General features: G+C 35.2%; 3 protein-coding genes, 1 long non-coding RNA gene and 1 pseudogene across 7 annotated transcripts; 3 read left to right on the forward strand and 2 right to left on the reverse strand.

Annotated features, from left to right (window-relative positions):
• The first annotated feature begins 1,451 nt into the window (after nt 1-1,451).
• Nucleotides 1,452-2,438, forward strand: LOC141393852 (uncharacterized). The gene is made up of 2 exons (XR_012410208.1): nt 1,452-1,936; nt 2,001-2,438. It is a non-coding gene; the product is annotated as an uncharacterized lncRNA (long non-coding RNA).
• Nucleotides 2,299-5,525, reverse strand: LOC141393845 (uncharacterized). Of its 4 annotated transcripts, XM_073967406.1 has the most exons (5): nt 4,980-5,460; nt 4,486-4,782; nt 4,328-4,411; nt 2,682-4,061; nt 2,299-2,622 (listed from the first exon to the last, which is right to left on the reverse strand). In XM_073967406.1, the coding sequence occupies exons 1-5, from the start codon at nt 5,146-5,148 to the stop codon at nt 2,474-2,476; spliced, it is 2,079 nt and encodes a 692-aa protein (XP_073823507.1). In that variant the 5' UTR covers nt 5,149-5,460; the 3' UTR covers nt 2,299-2,473. The 4 variants fall into 4 exon arrangements, with proteins under 4 accessions (XP_073823507.1, XP_073823508.1, XP_073823509.1 ...); XM_073967407.1 differs by lacking the exon at nt 4,328-4,411 and having other exon boundaries at nt 4,980-5,525; XM_073967408.1 differs by lacking the exons at nt 4,328-4,411; nt 4,486-4,782 and having other exon boundaries at nt 4,980-5,346.
• A 3,301-nt stretch (nt 5,526-8,826) lies between these two features.
• On the forward strand, nt 8,827-10,012 carry LOC141392199 (large ribosomal subunit protein uL4-like; annotated as a pseudogene).
• Nucleotides 10,013-14,949: 4,937 nt separating this feature from the next.
• On the forward strand, nt 14,950-16,336 carry LOC141393854 (DET1- and DDB1-associated protein 1). Its single transcript, XM_073967412.1, has one exon. It carries the CDS (start codon nt 15,482-15,484, stop codon nt 15,785-15,787), a length of 306 nt encoding a protein of 101 aa, XP_073823513.1. The 5' UTR covers nt 14,950-15,481; the 3' UTR covers nt 15,788-16,336.
• Nucleotides 16,337-17,124: 788 nt separating this feature from the next.
• On the reverse strand, nt 17,125-17,921 carry ND-B22 (NADH dehydrogenase (ubiquinone) B22 subunit). Its single transcript, XM_073967411.1, has 3 exons — nt 17,713-17,921; nt 17,485-17,627; nt 17,125-17,413 (listed from the first exon to the last, which is right to left on the reverse strand). Exons 1-3 carry the CDS (start codon nt 17,808-17,810, stop codon nt 17,220-17,222), a joined length of 435 nt encoding a protein of 144 aa, XP_073823512.1. The 5' UTR covers nt 17,811-17,921; the 3' UTR covers nt 17,125-17,219.
• Nucleotides 17,922-19,393: the final 1,472 nt, after the last annotated feature.

Here is a 19,393-nt window from a genome sequence, read left to right on the forward strand (position 1 = left end):
AAAGAGTTTTGTTAGGACAAATTGTAATATTTTCGTAAACTAATTCCTTTTCTATAATGTACTTAACATATTTATTGATATAAGTGAACAGTATTATCAGCGGGGTTTTTGAAAATAAAAGTTTTGTGAAGACACACGAACTATCAAGGGGAGATATAATTAGTGCACCCTAAGATTTTTTTAATTTAATTCAATTAATGTACAAAAATTAATTTTTATTGAAGTTAATTCTCATTCAAAAAGTATTGATAAAATCATTTTTTTGAAAGAAAAAATAATTTATCACCTCGGAATATCAAACTATATTCCAATAGTGGACAATATTTCGTAGTGTGCACTTAAACTTCAAAAATTGGCCAAAACTTTAAAAACAAATGTACAATTAGTTCTGAAATTATTGGAATTGCTAACCGATTACCGAAATTTAAACATAAAGTCAAAAAGTCTTTAAGGTCGATACTTCATTCAAGGAAATGATCGATTTGGAAGGGGTTTATAGGAAGAAAGTCAATAAATTGCAGCCTTATGTGAAGAAGAATCAACTTATAACACCATTTGTTATTCAAAATTACACGTCAGAATAACTCCAAGGACCTATCCAAGGACTTAGCACTAGATGAATACGTAGCACATGGGTATGTTTAAAGGTTTAACCCCTTTCTGACCATAAAGGATTTTGAGGTTTTCTGAAATTGGTTAAAATCCCTGAAAGTATGCATTTAATATTCGGGATTATTGATTTTAAATTTAATCGTTTTGAGCTCCGGGTGAAATATTGTTTTGCTGTCTCTCTAAACTATCTTCTATTCGCCTTATGCTTCGAAAGTTATTGAAATGGGCATAGGTCCCATAAAGATGAACACCGATTTTTTGTGATATACAACATGACTAGACAGCGGAATCCTATGCAAATGCATACATTGTTAGGATGGTCGTAGAGAAAATCTGATTAGACAGAAATTCGTTTTATTACAAAATAAAACGAATTAGGCCCAGAAATTTTTGCATATCGTGCATATTTTGGCATATTTGTACCTATCTGCATAAAATGAGCATATGCAAAACCATAAGCAAAAATATATTCAAGGATTTGTGGTCTAAATGTGCCACCAAAATGGCTGAAATTTGGTATTAAGTCTTCGTTAGGGGTATGCAACTTTACAACTGAAATCTGTCCGCATAGGTCCACGTCTTCATATAGCCACCATAGGACCTACCGATATTCGGCATTTTGAAAGTTGTAGCCTCAATATCCCACTGAAATGACTGAAATTTGACATTTTGTCTTCGCTGTGGGTATAAAACTTTCCACCAGAAATTTGTCGGTATAGGTCCACGCCTTCATATAGCCCCCATAGAACGGTACCTCCGGATTTTCGGTATTACGAAGGTTGTGGCCTAAATATTCCACCGATCAAATGTGTGTGTGCCTGAGTGTGGGGCATTGATCATTTCGCACAGCAAATGTTTGCTCAAAATTCTTTTTGTTTCGGTGGTGAATGAAACAACTCGGCAAAGCATAACCGAAATACATTTCAGTAATCGTATGGTTTTCGTATTTTTGCATTGAAATGTTGGTGGTTTTGTTTTGAGAGCTAAACGATTCAGAGAAACTGAAAAGTTAGTGATTTTGTGTGATTGGTACGGGACACGGTGGAGAAAGAAGGTGTTACATAAAATCATACGAAACGTCAAATTTGGTCAAAATAATTTATTATTGTGAATTGCTTGTTTACATTTTGTATGTATGTGTTTTTATTCACAATAATGCATTTTGACAACTAGTGCGATAACCAGCTGTTTTTGCCGCTGTACCTGTATTATTGTGCCATGGTACGGGAATCGCTTTGTTTATCTGCGTTCATTGATCAATGGTCACCTATGCCATAGAAGAAACTATCTAAGGTCTCATATACCATAGATGACCGTATTGATGGTATTTTATTCCATAGAAGACCCTCCTACTATCGATAATCTTCACTTTTAACTTTTTTTCGTAGGTATCATGTTACTTAGAACGTCCTATCGATTATCACCTATTTCATAGAAGACACCATCTATGGTTTTTTAATTAATAGAAGAACCTTTCGGCCGCCTTCATAATGTAGCTTCTAATCTTTCATTTATTTGCAGTTGTGCAGGCAATACAAATATACAATGGCAAATGCAAGACAAACAAGAGTAGTTTCAGCCCAGTTATGGTCAGGTCAATGTAGCCGCCTCAATTCATATTGGGATTGTATTTGACCCGAACAACACGCTGCATTTGCTTAACTTCCAGCTAAAAGCTTTTCAAGATTTCTTTTTTAGTACTTTATTTTAATATGTTGGTTTAGTCTAGTTTAGTAACTAGACTAGTATTGGTTAAGATATATTCTGTAATATAGGTTGCCTTTAAGGCTTGCATATAAAAATATGAAAAATATTTAAAATGTTAAGTTGTAATCTTTAAAATAAACAAAATATCCAAACATTAACGATTGTTACGTTGATTGGCCGATATTTTCGTAATAGCATCCGGAATATTGCCATTAACACTTTCCAACAATTTAGTTAGCCAGCCATCCTCATTGTTGAAACCCATTAACATCATAGCATGCACAGAATTATTGATGCGTTCATCTAAAATGACGATTTTAAATATGTTAGATATTCAAAAGATGTGATGCTCTTCAACTTACCAGGATGATAAACAGATATGGTGGTGCTTTCTTTTTTAGATGTTTTACTGGCAGCGAAATTTAAATTATTTAAAGTTGTTGGTGTTGTTGGTCTGACAGCTGGTGTTGCTTTGTTGTCCTGGGATGAAGTATTTAATTTTAACAATGGTTCCGAAATACTATTATTAAATACATTCTCGTTATCTTCTTGGCGTTTCTTTTGCTCTCCATTATTTTCAACTGATTTAGAGGGATGTGTTATAGTATTTAAAATTTTCATGGATTTTGATATATCATTGATTTGCTGAGCAGAATTTCCCTCTTCATGTAGATTTACAGCAAATGGTTGTTTAGCCTCCACATCACCCTCAACTTCACCCATGAGTTCAAACATTTTCGCAAACATATTATTGAAATTTTTCCATATCTCAAAACCATTTCTTACAAGTTCCGGATCGTGACTTTGAATAAAGTCTTTTAATGATTGATTTTTGGCTTGAACAGGATTGCTGTTGGACGTCGAAATGTTTGATACATTACAAGAAGACTTTTGCTTTTGTTCATTATCAATTAAAGCGGTAGTAGCATCAGCCTCTTTAGATGTAGCCCAAAGAGTTTCATATATAACTTTGTTTGCGTTTTCTGATGATTTCTCTGGTATTCTTTGTGTTATTACGCCTTCATTTAACGTTTTCAAAATGAAATCATCATCAATACTTTTTCCTGGAACTTTAATATTGGATATGACACTATCAGTTCTTTTATTAGATTTACTATCTCCAGTGGCTGCTGTTACCATTTCCATTTGTTCACAATGAATTGGTGTCGTCGAACCGGATTGCTTGGCTGGCGGAGTTTTGCATATAACTTTTTCTTCAACTACTTCTTTGGAGTCTTGATTAATACTTTCTGTTGAAGTTTTGATAGTACCTGCCGCGGTTTCTACTTTCCCAAAGTCCTTAAGAAAGTTATTCATCATTTCATATAACTGTGTAAAGAAACTTTGATGAACATGACTACATTCCTCGTTCCGATCACTTTCTTTGCACTTTTCACCATCTACGTTGGGTTTGAGTATCATCAGGTGGTCATAGTTGACGCATTGAGTACACTTATAACGAAATCCAACAATAGGTTCCATAACGCACGAGTCGCATTTGACAACCGAAGACACGTTATTGGCATCATGAGAAACATTCGTTTTTGGCAAATGACCTACAACAGCCGTAGGATTAACTGTTTTAGACGAATCAGTTGTATTATTAGCCATTGTGGCTGGATTGTCCTCTTCAATTGTTGATTGATTTATGGGGGCAATGTATATGTGATGTTTATATAATGTCTCCTTAGCTGTAATATAATCGTCAATGTCCTCAATATCAACTTCATCACCGTTGTCATCTAAAGAAGAAAGCATACTGTTATAAATATGTGTATAGTTTTCAAATTTTAGGAAGTTGCAAATAGTCGAAACCATAACTCAGTGAAAAGAAAACTACATCTCTATGAAGTATCAGTCTGCTTTACCGACAGCTGATTGTACAAAAACAATAACATAACAAGTATTGGGGCGTTTAGGGGACCGTATCTAGGGTGGTATTCGTTTTCCTAGAAATAAATTACTGTTGTAGTCATCATCACATTGTCAACACGATCGGAAAATTGACCTTGAAAATTCTCTAATTCTTCTTTAATATCGTCACCATAAATGGCCGAAGACGTAACAGGAGAAGCGTGTAATAAAAAGGCACCTACGACACATTATGATTACCTTATTAAACATTTTGATTCAAGTTTCTTATTTTAGAGTATTTTTCACACTTACCAATCCAATAATAACGTAGTTTATGAGTGTCCTGCTTAAGATCATTGAGTAAATATTTTGCGATATCTTTGTAGCAATTGTCAAAATATCTAGTGAATTTTGTTCCATTTAATTTGTATGTAATTTTAGCAAATGCCGGATATCGGTGGTTACTATGAGAGGTGTCTGGTGTCGGTGCTGGAAATTCAGTGATTAAAGACTTTTTTGGACCGACAAAGACATGATGAAAGCATGTTAGTTTATTAAAAGCAAAGTAATCACATGAATCGACAATGTCAATTTCGTCGCCATTATTGTCTGAAAAAAAAACGATGAAATAAAGATGGATTAAGAAATATTTGAGGGAAAAATGTTAAACTCCAGCTTTTCAGTAGCTTGGGGAAACACATATTCACACAGAAGCTGCTAAAAACAAAACACTGCATTCCAACTTATCACGTCAGAGATGAAACTTTTCTTACAGATTTAGATTCAATATTGAATTTAAGACGTACCAATCCAATAATAGCGTAGTTCGCAATCTTTCAGCTCGTCGGGCAGTCGGTAAACCAAATAACTTTTAAATTCTCTAAAACTAAAATTGTTTATACCGAGACGATTACATTTATTGGATGTTCTTCCATTTGGCAAAATGTAGGTAATCTTGAGACCACTGAAACCCATATCTGTATATTTTCTTTTGAACAAAATGTATTTCTTATTAGAACTATTTTTTTTTTTTTTTTTTTGAGGCGACGGCAAATAGAAATGGGCGATATTTAATTTTAAATGGGTGAACCCCAGAACGGTTGAACTCTAAGGGCCAAACCTATAGCTCTGCGTGTTGCGTGTGCGTTCAAAAATACAAAAACAAAACACATGTACTTCAAATTATGTGTGTTCGTTTACTCAAAATTTGTACAAATTGTTACTGGATGTTGTTCGTTTACTCTACAGTACAATGCAAAAGATCTTAGTCGATTACAAGAAGTTACTGGACTTGTACAAATTGTTGAGTAAACGAACACACCTATTGAAATATATGTATTTATGCCATGTTCATACCAGCATTTGAATCACGTTGTTCGCTCTCATAATTATGTACACGAATTAACCCGTTCATACGACATGGTACACAATTCATAGCAACATGATTCATATTTTCATACTTTTTATTTACTGATTTTAAAGAAAGTTCCGTCCAAAAGGCGAGTAAAATTAATTGATATGAACTGAAAAACTATTTGTTCTTCTTTCAGATATCTGTGTAATATTTAATTATATTATTTTCATTCATCTTTTCTATTTTTTACCACAATTTTGGTGTCTTCAGCACATTTTTTAATTTTTCTATTTTCAAAATTAACGAGAGAGAGACCTGCCACACTAACTTTTTGGTATACAGACTTTCTGCCAGGCATTCGATTTTTGTTTCTAAATTTGTACGCGAATTTGGAACGATAGACAAGAAATGCAACTGTAATAAAAGAAAAGAGAAAATTTGTTATGAATTGAATGTATACTAGTCGTTAAACCGTTTACTTTTCATTCATGTTCTGCTGTTTTTCTACAAATGTTTGGGTTTTTAATAAATTTTATATTTTATTTTTTTCCTGTCTTAATTAATTTATTTCGATAAATTCTCTCATTTGTTAAGCTGGGTACACATTGTCAGTTTTGAATGACAGCTTTGTTGGTGCTTGCTAGTGTGGCCGTTCATTTTTGTCATTCATCATGCAACCACAAAATATTTTGTGGTTGCTGGACGGTTTGACAGTTACCGATAATTGCGAAATATCGGCATTCAAAACTGACAATGTGTACCCAGCTTTAGAGATGGGACATATTTTATCGTCGTTCTGAGAGTAATTTAAATTGAACAATGTACACAAATCGTTGTTCGTTCTCAAAATTTTGTATGGGAAATGAAGTAATTATATCGTAATTTGGGGTCGAACAACGAATAGAGAGCGAATTACCGTCAGTCTGAACAAGGCATAAGGCCCCCACTCATTACCCAGCAAACCAAAATCGGAATAAACATCCGAATTCGATCCGAAAGTCGGAAGAAACATCCGAGTTCGGATGCGAATTCGGTCCGAACTCTGACCGAAAGTCATATGGCGTGGTTGACGTGTTCTCTGACCGAAATTCGGATGAAAATCGGAAGTTTTTGCAGACTTTCGGTTAGAATTCTGATGAACTATCGTATGAATTTCTGATTTATTTACCGCCGTTCGCACAGAATTTGTTTTTATACCCTCAGCCTTTACTAGGCGTTTACACCAGACAGTTTGTCTTCAAATACAACTCTGATTTACTAACACATGCATACATTTGTCGTTTGTCTCTCAGCTGTCCATCAGTTTTTCACAGACAGGCGGGTTGACAAATTTTTGACATTTTTGTGAAAAAGAAGTGAGATGATAATTCAAATGTTCTGAAAACAAACGAATATGTAAAAAACAAAATATGTGAACGGAAAACAAAAAGAAATCGGTGATTTTCATTCATAATTTTACAACTGTTTTCGCAGTTGTCTGGACGCCTACGTCACACAGGCAAGTTGTGGGATTTTGACAATCAATACATGAAGTCAACTGTCCTGTCATTTGTAAACGCAGGGTTAGGCTAAGGAGGGTATATACACTTTGATACGATGAAAATGTGCCTCATCGAAATAATGGTTTTAGACCCCAAGTATGTTTGGACGAAATGTGTATCAGACAATTTGGAGTCGATCTAGCCATGTCCGTCCGTCTGTCTGTCTGTCTGTCCTGCTGGCTGGAGCGCACGATAACTCTCGAACGGATGAACCGATTCGGTTAAAATTTTAGCTTTCGTAATATTTTGCCCAAACTTAGTTTAAGTTCGAAGATGAGCTACATCGGTCCACTCCTTCCGGTACCACCCCCACAAAAGTTCGAAAATGTTCGGAAAGTTTGTGCGCACGATAACTCTTGAAGGGAGTGACCGATTTGGTCCATACTTTGTATAGTGTAAACTTTCTACCAGAGTAATATGAGGTTCCAATATGGTTCCAATAGGTCCACTCCTTCGGGTACCTCCCACACAAAAGTTCGGAAAAGTTCAGTTTAGGGCCATCACTCGAATCACTCTGATTTTTGTTTTAGCAACTTGTATTCACTGCCCTCCATACGACGGTGCAAGTTTCATTAGGAGCAAGTCCATACTTCCTGAGAAAATAACATGAAAGTTGCAAAAAACCCCTATGACACCGTGTGAGGTGGTTGGAGCGCAAGATAACTCTAGAACGGATCTGCCGATTCGGTCCAAAATTTTGCCTTAGTAATATTTTGTCCAAACATAGTTTAAGTTTGAAGATAAGCCACATCGGTCCACTTCTTCAGGTACCTCCCCCAGAAAAGTTCAAAAATGTTCGGAAAATTTGTTCATACGGTAACTGTTGAAGGGAGTGATCGAATTGGTCCATACTTTACACATCCTAATATATCTACTAGATATAGATCAAGTTCAAATATGGACTATATTTGTCCACTCCATCCGGTACCTCCCACACAAAATTTTGGATAAGTTCACTTTAAGACCTGCTATCGAATCACATTGATTTTTGTTGAAGCAACTTGCATTCGCTGACTCAATTACGTTGGCAAACATTTTTTCAGGGGCAAGTCCATACTTCTTGAGCAAACATCCCGAAGGGAGTAAAAACCCCCTATGGCACCATATGTAGTGGCTGGACATCCACTTCCATAATGGTCAATATAGATCCATTCCTTTTAGAATCTCCTCCGCAAAACTTTTGATCTCTAATCCCAATGAACATTTTTGTCGGTTCAAATGCCCAAAATTTTTAAAACCCCTAAATACATACGTTTTTGGGAAAAAATTGTTTCAATATATACATGCTGAGGGTATATCTCTGTCGGCAAAGCCGACTGATACTTTTTTAATTGTTATTATTTAAAAGTGTTAAATGTACACAGTTAATTCATGAAAACTTAAAATCCTTAAATTTAAATGTTTGTTCACCTACTATCATGGCAGAATAAGAAGGTAATCTCATTTGAAAAAACCGTCCTTGAGCTGCCAAATACAACCCTGCATTCCAAACAATATGAAAGTTGTTGTTATTGTATGGCAATGACAACAATAACAAAATATTGTTTGTTTACATTTCATCTAGTACATATGTATATAATTTTTTTGGAACAAATACATTTCAATTAATAATTATTTAAATTAGCCAAGCGATGTAGCATCATCTTTGGCACTATTGCGGGAGAAAGTGTGTTCTTTTCGTGATTCATTTAATTAGTATAATTCCGGACTGCAGATACACAAACTTTGCGAAAAATTGTCTTGTATATTGGGAAATGGATGAATCAAGGAAAAGAGGGTTTAAGGAATCCATTGGAAGCCGTAACTAGCGTAGAACTTATTTCGTTGTCAGCGAAAAGGCTGGTAAGTAATTGAATTGGAGCGCTGATGTATGGAATTACATTTTTATATATAAAATGTGTGTTGCTTGTTACAGGTGCTGTTGCTTGTATTCCCCGAGTCCGTGGTGGTTGTTGTTGTAGTCATCGCTCTTGTCAGTTGCTTTGTGACGCCACGCATGTTCGCCTCTACTAAGACTTCCCCAATGGTACCCTACGGTAATGTAAACCAACTACTAAACCAGCTACGCTTTGGTATCTGTCATCGCTGCTTCCGGCTTAACAACCTTTGTCCAATCTAAGGGTCACAACATTGATGACATATTTATAGGCCATTGATCGTTTCTGATGAAGTACAAATGTTGCAAAAGACCAAATGTGTAACGCTTCCGTGCTGACTGTGGAACCATGCCCGACCGTCGTCGCATTGCCTGCTGTGGACCCTTCATCGTATATTGCGTAGACGAATCCTTGTGTCGTGCTTTCCCTAACATTTCCCGGAATTGAAACACAAGTGTTGACAAGCGGAACTTGTTGAAATTGGCTCATGTTGGCTTTGTTGGTCGTTTTGTCATATGGGAATCGTTTTGTCATCGAAGGAATGCAACTTCAGTCAACCCAAGATGGCTAATACCTATTTGTCTCGCCTTAATAAACTGAAACAATCAGCAAGCGTGTCTGTGATCTGCGCATCAAGGTCTTCCCTCATGTCCGCCGTCTCAAGATCTCAATGAGAACAACGTTGAATTGGTTAAGAGCCACTTTTCTGCTGTTGCCACCAAACTATTATCCATTATTTGTAATATATCGTCACCATAAATGCCGGAAGACGTAACCCACAAAAATAAAACTTTACAGGAGAAGCAAAAAACGTTATAAAATTAAAAACTATTTTATGGAATATTAATCTTATGAAGGCGAGTATATGGGATATTATCGATCATATACGAAGGGGAATTAGTAGTGAAACCAAAACCGCTGAAGTGCTTAGTTTTGAGATCCTCCATTACAACAAAATCGGCAATATTATCCCATTTTCCGAAATGCCATTTCATGAATACCATCGTTGTTTTTGAAGGTAGAAGCTTGAAATTTTGCCAGAGCATGTATTTTAGCTTTATGTATTAGATTCCACCAAAAAACGAATTTCGATTTTCATGTCGGTTACGTCTTCCGGCATTTATGGTGACGATATGTATGTAGGCTGAATTTTGTAACGTCAGATGCTTGGCAAATGACTGCAAATGTCTGAAGTATTGTGTTTCATAATGCCGTGATACTTAACAAATGCGAAGCTATGTAGATCAGAACGTCGCAATTGCGCATTATTAACGAAGTTAAAACCAAACATGTATCATTTATATTTCTGATGCATTTATTGAAATATGTTGACGAAGTTTAAAAACAACATAGCATCTGACGATACGGAAGTCAGTCCTAGTCTTCTGCTTTTTCATTAGAATCTCTTCTACGGCTGTACACAAAATAATAAAGGCTGAAAAATGTCCTAATAAAAAAATCATAAATAGCATTTTATGCGTTTGTGGGGTAGGTATTAAAAACGGAAAAACTTTAGTGCGAGAGAAGGAGTGGCACAAAATAGTGTGTCATTTCGGGTCCATATCTCAGAATGTGTTAATTCCCCCCGACACAAATAATACAATGTTGTAGCCATAATAACTTTCCAATTTTTTATTATTAAACATCAATGATGCAAAAATACATATTATCTAAATAAGTGCTGTAGTCATGATTACGAATACGCGCTATAAACTTTTCGACACGCCTTAGTCCATCTTGCACTTGATCTATTTTTAGGAGTCATTTCCCTCGATAGTTATTGTGCCAAACAACCATTTTAGTTGGTTACCGTAGGATGTTTTGAGCTTTGGCTCATGTCAGGAAGCAAGGACGCATATTTGAGAGAAATATTACGTTGTGCAAAAGTTGGTCCAATCGCACTCTCTCCTTTCAATTATTGTGATTACCAGTAGGAATTCTTGAAGCTTTTAGACTAATATGTCTGGAAGCATTCGCTTGTCCAAAAAACACATTATATCGCTCTAAACAAGACTGCAAGGAATACCTTTGGGAAAAATGCCAAATCGATCCTCTAACATTTTTGTTCTTTGATTTGTTGCACGTTTGGAAGAACTTTTTTGATGTGCAAATTTCGGACAAAGCGGAAGTATGTACTTTTCCACGAAAAATCCTGCATGCTGCAAAATATATCATGACGTGCGTCCAAACTTCATTTATGCCAACATTTTCTGTGGGAGACACCCAAGGGATGAGACCGATACAGTCCATCTATCATCTATATCAAGAAGAAATATTACGATATGCAAATTATGGACCAAACTGGTTACTTACCCGTACGCACCACATCAGCGAAAAATATTGAACTTTTTTGGGGGTTGTACGGACTGATATGGATCATCTAGTTTAGATATAATATAACGAGGACCAAAATGTGCACCACATCGGCTGATCCGTTCGAGAGTTATACTCCAGCCGGACGAACGAACATTAATAATCGACTCCAAATTATAGGAAAAATTTAAATTGAAATTGAAAATGTAAACATAAGTGACATATGTATGTATATTTTAACATATACATACACAGTTTGTCAAAATCATTTTGTCAATGAAGGGACGGCAAAGCGAATACAACTCTGTGAGCTGCGAGGGTGAGGTTACCTTGTATCATTGTATCATGACCTACTATAAACATATGAAGGGTTTTAATATCATCTTATAGCCTGTTTATATTATAGATTTTTGCAGGGTTAACCTTCTTTATGAGGACTTATTTGACCTAAGTCGATGGTCAGACTAGCAAGGTTTCTTGAAACCAATTTCGTTAAAGTTTCTTTACAAGTTTCGTTAGTGTCCACGCACTTTAACGTGAAATTTTAGATTTTTGCGTGTCCTCTTTATTTTACCATTCGCGTTTGTTGTGTTTCACATACCAATAAAAACAAAACAAACATAAATAAATTAAAAAAAAACACAAAATACATAATTAACATTAATAATTAAATTAATATTAATAGTTAAATTTTCACTATTTCATTAATTAAATGTTTTTATTAAATCTTTTTATGCTTGTTTTGCTGTTAACGTTTGCTTGAGAACATAAAAATGAAAGAAAAAATCTTGCAACGAATAACAAGAAGAGGCAACACAACAAACACAGAAAACCATGTACATGGGTTTCACTACTTCATACCCCTCACCTATAAACTTGACGTCGCCATGTTGAAATCGTGCTAGTCTGACCATCGACTAACGGAATTGATATTTGAAACCCAGTGGGTTTTTTAAATCCGTACGTCCCCACCAGCGGTTGGAACAACAAATTTATCAACAGGATCTGTGAAATATGTAAAACCATTTTATTAATATATGAAAAAATACATGTCTTCACATACAAAAGTTGATATACATGAAAGTATAAAGAAACTTAACTTTGGCAATATTTATAAAACATATGTCTTTCCACGAAATAGCGTTGAAGTTTGACGAAAAAATATTTACTTTCATTAACTTTATAAAAATAAACAAATGTGTATACAACGGTTCACTATGAATGATCTTTAAACACTATGTGTGTTCGTTTACTTAAAATTTGTACAAATTGTTACTGGATGTTGTTCGTTTACTCTGCAGTACAATGCAAAAGACCTTGGTCGTTTACAAGAAGTTACTGGACTTGTACAAATTTGTACAAATTGTTGAGTAAACGAACACACCTACTATCATGCATCAACACGCATAACAAAAATAAACCAAATTTTTTCTCCGTCACAGAAATTAAAACCCGAGCACTCATTTTTTCGTTCGCACTTCATCGGCACATCAAGAAATACACACAATTTGCCCAACATGTGCGAGCGCAACATGTACAATTCTTTTCTCTCTGCTTATTTACAATGAAGATAGCCAAAGCAGCACAAGAGAAAAAATAAGAAAAATCCCTTCAGAGAGAGAGAGAGAGAGAGGGAAAAAGTTCGTCAGACTAATCGGACAGAGTTCGGACCGAATTCGGTCAGACGTGTCAGAAAAAACTTCCGACTTTGAGCAGACGTGTCGGACGTCCGACATTGTGTTTGCTGGGTAGTCAGTCTGACTGCCAGCATTTATGGTAGTATGTGTAAATTTTTGAAATTTTGAGAATGTATGTGTGACTTTTTCAAGACTGATGAAAATCAAAATAATTTTGATTTCAAAATGAACCCCCATCAGTCTGGGTGAATTGTGTTTATTTTCAAATTGTCAATAAACAATTTTGAAAAACAGAAAATAATGTTCATGTAGGAACACAAAAAACGTAGAAATCATTCATTTGTGGAGGAGAAATTCAAGATTTTTAGACTTGACTGATGGTTGGTGCTACACACTTGTCAGTCACACATGCAGAAAGGGTTCATCGGACTGACGGCACAGACTGATAAATGAGTGAGGGCCTTTTTGTTTTCGTATTTTTGAACGCACACGCAGAGCTATAGGTTTGGCCCTAATATAGAGTTGAGTAGTTCCGGAACCAACTAGTTCCATGGAACTATTCCGAACAAGGAATACCATGGTACAATTAGAAAGGTAGATGCCTCAGCCCAGCTGATCGAATCTAAAACGTCAAAGAACTAGGAATTCGCCATGAAAAATCAAACCAAAAAAACATATGATTTGGTAAGTAAGAGATAGCATGTCTACACTTTATAGACAAACACAAGCGATAAAAAGAGACAACAAGAGACCATTTGGCGAAAATTTTGACAGTTTACATTACAAAAAAAATTGCTTTGCAATTCGCCTTTGCATCTACCTTTCTTATTGTACCATGGTACCATGGTAGATGCCTCAGCCCAGCTGATCGAATCTAAAACGTCAAAAAACTAGGAATTCGCCATGAAAAATCAAAACAAAACACCATATGATTCGGTAAGTAAGAGATAGCATGTCTACACTTTATAGACAAACACAAGCGATAAAAAGAGACAACAAGAGACCATTTGGCGAACATTTTGACAGTTTACATTACAAAAAAAGTTGCTTTGTTGTAGCAATTCGCCGATGCATCTACCTTTCTTATTGTACCATGGTACCATGGTAGATGCCTCAGCCCAGCTGATCGAATCTAAAACGTCAAAAAACTAGGAATTCGCCATGAAAAATCAAAACAAAACACCATATGATTCGGTAAGTAAGAGATAGCATGTCTACACTTTATAGACAAACACAAGCGATAAAAAGAGACAACAAGAGACCATTTGGCGAACATTTTGACAGTTTACATTACAAAAAAAGTTGCTTTGTTGTAGCAATTCGCCGATGCATCTACCTTTCTTATTGTACCATGGTACCATGGTAGATGCCTCAGCCCAGCTGATCGAATCTAAAACGTCAAAAAACTAGGAATTCGCCATGAAAAATCAAAACAAAACACCATATGATTCGGTAAGTAAGAGATAGCATGTCTACACTTTATAGACAAACACAAGCGATAAAAAGAGACAACAAGAGACCATTTGGCGAACATTTTGACAGTTTACATTACAAAAAAAGTTGCTTTGTTGTAGCAATTCGCCGATGCATCTACCTTTCTTATTGTACCATGCATGCTTCCATGGTACAATAAGAAAGGTAGATGCATCGGCGAATTGCTACATCAAAGCAACTTTTTTTGTAATGTAAACTGCCAACATTTTCGCCAAATGGTCTCTTGTTGTCTCTTTTTATCGCTTGTGTTTTTGCCCATGGTACAATTACAAAGGTAGATGCATCGGCGAATTGCTACAACAAAGCAACTTTTTTGTAATGTAAACTGTCAAAATGTTCGCCAAATGGTCTCTTGTTGTCTCTTTTTATCGCTTGTGTTTGTCTATAAAGTGTAGACATGCTATCTCTTACTTACCAAATCATATGTTGTTTTGGTTTGATTTTTCATGGCGAATTCCTAGTTTTTTGACGTTTTAGATTCGATCAGCTGGGCTGAGGCATCTACCTTTTTAATTGTACCATGCATGCTTCTTATTTAGAATCTATAAAACCCTACATTTAATATTAAAACGTCAAAAAGGCAGCAAGCAACACAAATAAAGAAACTCGAAGACAAAGCAGACTTATTAAAATATTCGACGAGTATTTAAACAATTTCCTAAAATTCTAATTCTGGTAATTTGCGTAAATTGCCACAAAAAAGTCTTGGATATATCAAAAGAAGGCTCAGTATAGCATAAAACGAGGTTAAGAAACGATATTGTGACAGTTAGTGTGATTCCAAACTATTTCAAGATTCCAGCAAAGAAGAAGCAGCAGAGCAGAAACAAAAACAACAGCAACTAACCAAAGGCAGCAGAACAGAACAGTGAGCTAAGCAATAATAAAAGAAGACGTCAACTTTAACGTCGTCCCTACTCTCTGTTCTTCATTTTTGTGTATTGGAGGTTGCAGCTAGACATCATCAAGAACTCGAACTCTGTTAACATTTCTAGTTGATATCCAGTGGATTAGATACACTAGTGTTTCCAGAAAACAACCTCAACTTCACACCCCTCTTAGCATTAACAAAATATACACACACACTCAACCATGTCAGTAACAGATTTCATTAAAGGTCTACCCTGCCATAATGCAGAAAACTTTTCACAATTTAATACGGAGCATGCCATGCGTACCTCACAAAAACGACCTTCCGTTTATTTGCCCACAGAAGACTATCCCTCAGAACAACATATAGTGCTGGACAAACGTTCGGTTCTGCTGCGCTATCTAACCCAGCAATGGGATAAGAAAATCTTACCCAAAAAACGTGATCATGCCAATGAGGGTAGTGCGAACAATAGTGGTGGTGCTGGTAACAACTGTAAAAAACGTCCACGCCTTGAAGCTGAATAGATGAGGATGATGGATGCTCAGGAAGAAGTAGAAGACTTAAGTTGTATTTATGTTTGAAAGAGGGCGACTCTGTCTCGTTTGAAGGAGGAGGAGGGAAGGGATTATTGCTGGTTGAAATGAATTTCCTGCAGAGAACAAATAACTGGAACACAACAGATATGTTTTCATGTCAAAACAAACATACATACAATGCAAAAAAAAAACAACAACAGATACACTCCCGCATATAAAACAATTCAATATATACATACATACCTACAGAACTAAATCATTAAAATTATTTTAGTTTTTCTTCCTTTGTTTTCTTTTTTTGAAAAAAGAAAAGCAAAGAAAATGAAGCATCTCAATTGTTTTATTGTTTATTTTCTTTTTTTTTTTTTGCCTCCCATCTTCGAAAACTTTATCTGAATTAATCACAAAACTCAACCAATAATTTAATAACGTACAATAGAATTTTTTCTTAGAATTTGAATTATTTCGAATTAAACAAAAAACTTTTCTTAAAAAACTATTTATAATTTTTTTAAATAATAAAAAATTCAAAGTCTAGACAAGTGGATTTTTTTTTTTGATTTCACAATGGAGTTCTAGAGGTGATTGGGCTAAAGTCTGATGATGCTTTATAAATTTGTCCATAGACGAGAAGTCAATGGATTTTTTAAAGAATATTTCTCATGAACGATCTCAACAGTAAACGTGGATTTCTAAAAGAATATTTTTTCCTGGATCATCTCAACAATAGACCTGCATTTCTTAAAGAAAAATTTTTCCTGGATCAATAAACGTGGATTTTTAAAGCATATTTTTTTCTTGGACCAATAAACGTGGATTTTTAAAGAATATTTTTCATAAATCAATAAACGCGGATTTTTTAAAGAATGTTTTTTCATCCAGCATCTCAACAATAAACGTCGATTTTTAAAGACCATTATTTCATGGGCCATCTGACCAAAAAAACGTGAATTTTTAAAAGAATATTTTTTCATAGACCATCTGTCTAATAAACGTAGATTTTTTAAATAATATTTTTTCATGGACTATCTGATCAATGAAGTGGATTTTTTAAAGAATATTTTTTCATGGACCATCTGAACAACAAACGTGGATTTTTAATATTTTTTCATTCACCATCAGACCAATAAACGTAGATTTTTAAGGAATATTTTTTCATGGACCAATAAACGTGGGTTTTTATGAATATTTTTTCATGGACCAATAAACGTGGATTTTTTATGAATATTTTTTCATGGACCATCTGACCATTAAACGTGGATTTTTTATATTCCCCTAAGGTGAGCAATATTATTATGCGGGTGAGGAAAATTAAACAAGACCACTGTTGTTGTAGAGTTATTTTTGTTGTTTAATTTCCTTATTTATAATTTTTTTCTAATTTTACAACAATTCTTCTTCTCGAAAAGGACACACACTTTTAATGATGCAAATCCTCGGGATTTGGTTTTCCATACTGTTTCTCCCACCAGGCAACAAATTCCTTCTTGCGTTGTTCACGAGTGGCAAAATATTCGGGATATTGAGCCTTTTCCAAGGGATGCCAGTAATCCAAAACCCAATCTGGGGGTTCGACATCACGTTCAAAGGCACAACCGCCGGGACTGTTGGCCACTATAGTCAGGAAAGATCAGACCAGGCATATAATAAAATAACAACAAACCAACATATTCACAACAACTTACTCTTGATGGGTTGGTAATGTTGAGTGTTGAACAATTCCTGTTCACCGGCAGCCAATAATTTGGCAGCTTTAGCCATATCGGTTACATTACGATTCTCCTCGAAACGTTGACGCAATTGTACGGCACGATAGCGGTAAATTTCTCTAAAGAAAACACAAGAAAAACATTCCAAATTACATAACCTTTTCAACGACAGGAACGGGGTTTTTCTTTACGGATTTTCCTTACCTACGATCATACCAAGCTTCGCAATTACGCAAAGCCCTCTTGTATAGGCTTTGGACACGACGTGTGTGTGTAAGAATACCCGTTGGTATCGTGGCCATTGTGTGGATTGGTTTAGAATCCTATCGTCTAGCGAAAAATTGAAATGTTTTGCTAAAATCCAATCTGCCTTCCAATCTGAACAACTGATTTCAGTTTTGACAGTTCACAACTGCATAGATAAGTAGTAGAATGCAATTAGTAAGTAATAGAATTGCAATTAGTGGACAACGTGTCGTAGTGTTGTCAGTATATTTTACGTTTATATATCGACACCTCCAAATAATAGTATGCTAAGTCTAAAAAGTGAGTTTTGCAGGAGAAGCTCTCAAAGTGTGGAAATTTTTTTGAACTTCAGTACTATGCTAAGTCAATATTTGTTTATAACTTCTGTTCGGATTGACCGATCATTACCAAAATTTGACAGAATTTAAGTTAAAGGACGTTCGACACCTCCAAATAATAGTTTGCTAATTCTGAACAGTGAGTTTTGCTGGACAAGCTCTAAAAGTTTGGAAATTTCTTTGACCTTCAGTACTATGCTAAGTAAATATTTGTTTATAACTTCTGTTCGGATTGTCCGATTATTACCAAAATTTGACAGAATTTAAGTTAAAGAACGTTAACTATAAAAATGTAAAGAACTTGAAAACATGCTATGTCGACTTAGCATACTATTGTTTGGAGGCGTCGATATAACGTTTGACTTTTAGAAATGAAAATCTTCTTTGAGCTTGAGGTCAGTGTTGTTTATTTGTTTATTGTTTCATTTTATGTTTCCCAATAAACGTTTGACATGAAAAACAAAAACAACATTTTTTATGTTTGCCTTATTAAGGCGAAGGTCATTTACACCCAGCGTTTACACATGCCAGTGACATTTCGAAAAATTCAATACATACACAATAGGTGTGTACGATAACTTTCCCAGCAATAATTACTCAGTCAGTTCCAGCAACCTCTCTCAATGAATTTTACTCTCTCAAGCAAGAAAAATTGCAGAAAGTTATCGAACAGCATTTTGCAAAAACTTGCAATAAAGTCAGCTGTTTCCGAAAATGTATGAAATTTGTTTTTGTTTCTTTCGATATTTTAAACCAAACGGAACAAAAACATAAATTTTATAATTGCAGTTTACTTATTATACCCTCCACCATATGGAGGGTATAATTAAATTTGTCATTCAGTTTGTAACACATCGAAATATTCGTCGGAGACCCTATAAAGTATATATATTATTGATCAGCATAAAATTCTATGTCGATTTGACCCTGTCCGTCTGTCCGTCCGTCCGTCCGTCTGTCTGTTGAAATCAAGATACAGCTCGCAATTTTAAAGATAGAGAGTCCAAATTTGGTACAGAAGTTTTTATTGCTTGCAGGATGGTTGGTATTGAAAATGGGATATATCGGTCCACGTTTTGATATAGCCCCCATAGAACGGTACCTCCCGATTTTCGGTATTTTTAAGGTTTTAGCTTCATTTCCCTACCAAAATGGCTGAAATTTGGTACGTAGTCTTATTTAGGGATGTAAAACTTTCCCCCAGAATATTGTTGGTATCGGTCCACACCTTCATATAGCCCCCATAGAACGGTAACTCCCGATTTTCGGTATATTGAAGGTTTTAGCTTCATTATCCTACC

Source organism: Musca autumnalis, unplaced genomic scaffold, assembly GCF_047663935.1.
Source record: "Musca autumnalis isolate F117 unplaced genomic scaffold, ASM4766393v1 scaffold_2, whole genome shotgun sequence".
Classification (NCBI taxonomy): domain Eukaryota; kingdom Metazoa; phylum Arthropoda; class Insecta; order Diptera; family Muscidae; genus Musca; species Musca autumnalis.

What these genes read in the sequence shown, in the direction of transcription:
- LOC141393845 (XM_073967406.1), bottom strand. Translation starts at nt 5,148, where the DNA reads ATGGGTTTCAGTGGTCTCAAGATTACCTACATTTTGCCAAATGGAAGA. An exon ending in ACTACGCTATTATTGGATTG is followed by an intron (nt 4,783 to 4,979) that starts GTACGTCTTAAA and finishes TTTTTTTTTCAG; the next exon opens with ACAATAATGGCGACGAAATT. An exon ending in AGAATTAGAGAATTTTCAAG is followed by an intron (nt 4,062 to 4,327) that starts GTCAATTTTCCG and finishes TTTCTTCTTTAG; the next exon opens with ATGACAACGGTGATGAAGTT.
- LOC141393854 (XM_073967412.1), top strand. Translation starts at nt 15,482, where the DNA reads ATGTCAGTAACAGATTTCATTAAAGGTCTACCCTGCCATAATGCAGAA.
- ND-B22 (XM_073967411.1), bottom strand. Translation starts at nt 17,810, where the DNA reads ATGGCCACGATACCAACGGGTATTCTTACACACACACGTCGTGTCCAA. An exon ending in GAAGCTTGGTATGATCGTAG is followed by an intron (nt 17,628 to 17,712) that starts GTAAGGAAAATC and finishes TGTTTTCTTTAG; the next exon opens with AGAAATTTACCGCTATCGTG. An exon ending in ACATTACCAACCCATCAAGA is followed by an intron (nt 17,414 to 17,484) that starts GTAAGTTGTTGT and finishes TCCTGACTATAG; the next exon opens with TGGCCAACAGTCCCGGCGGT.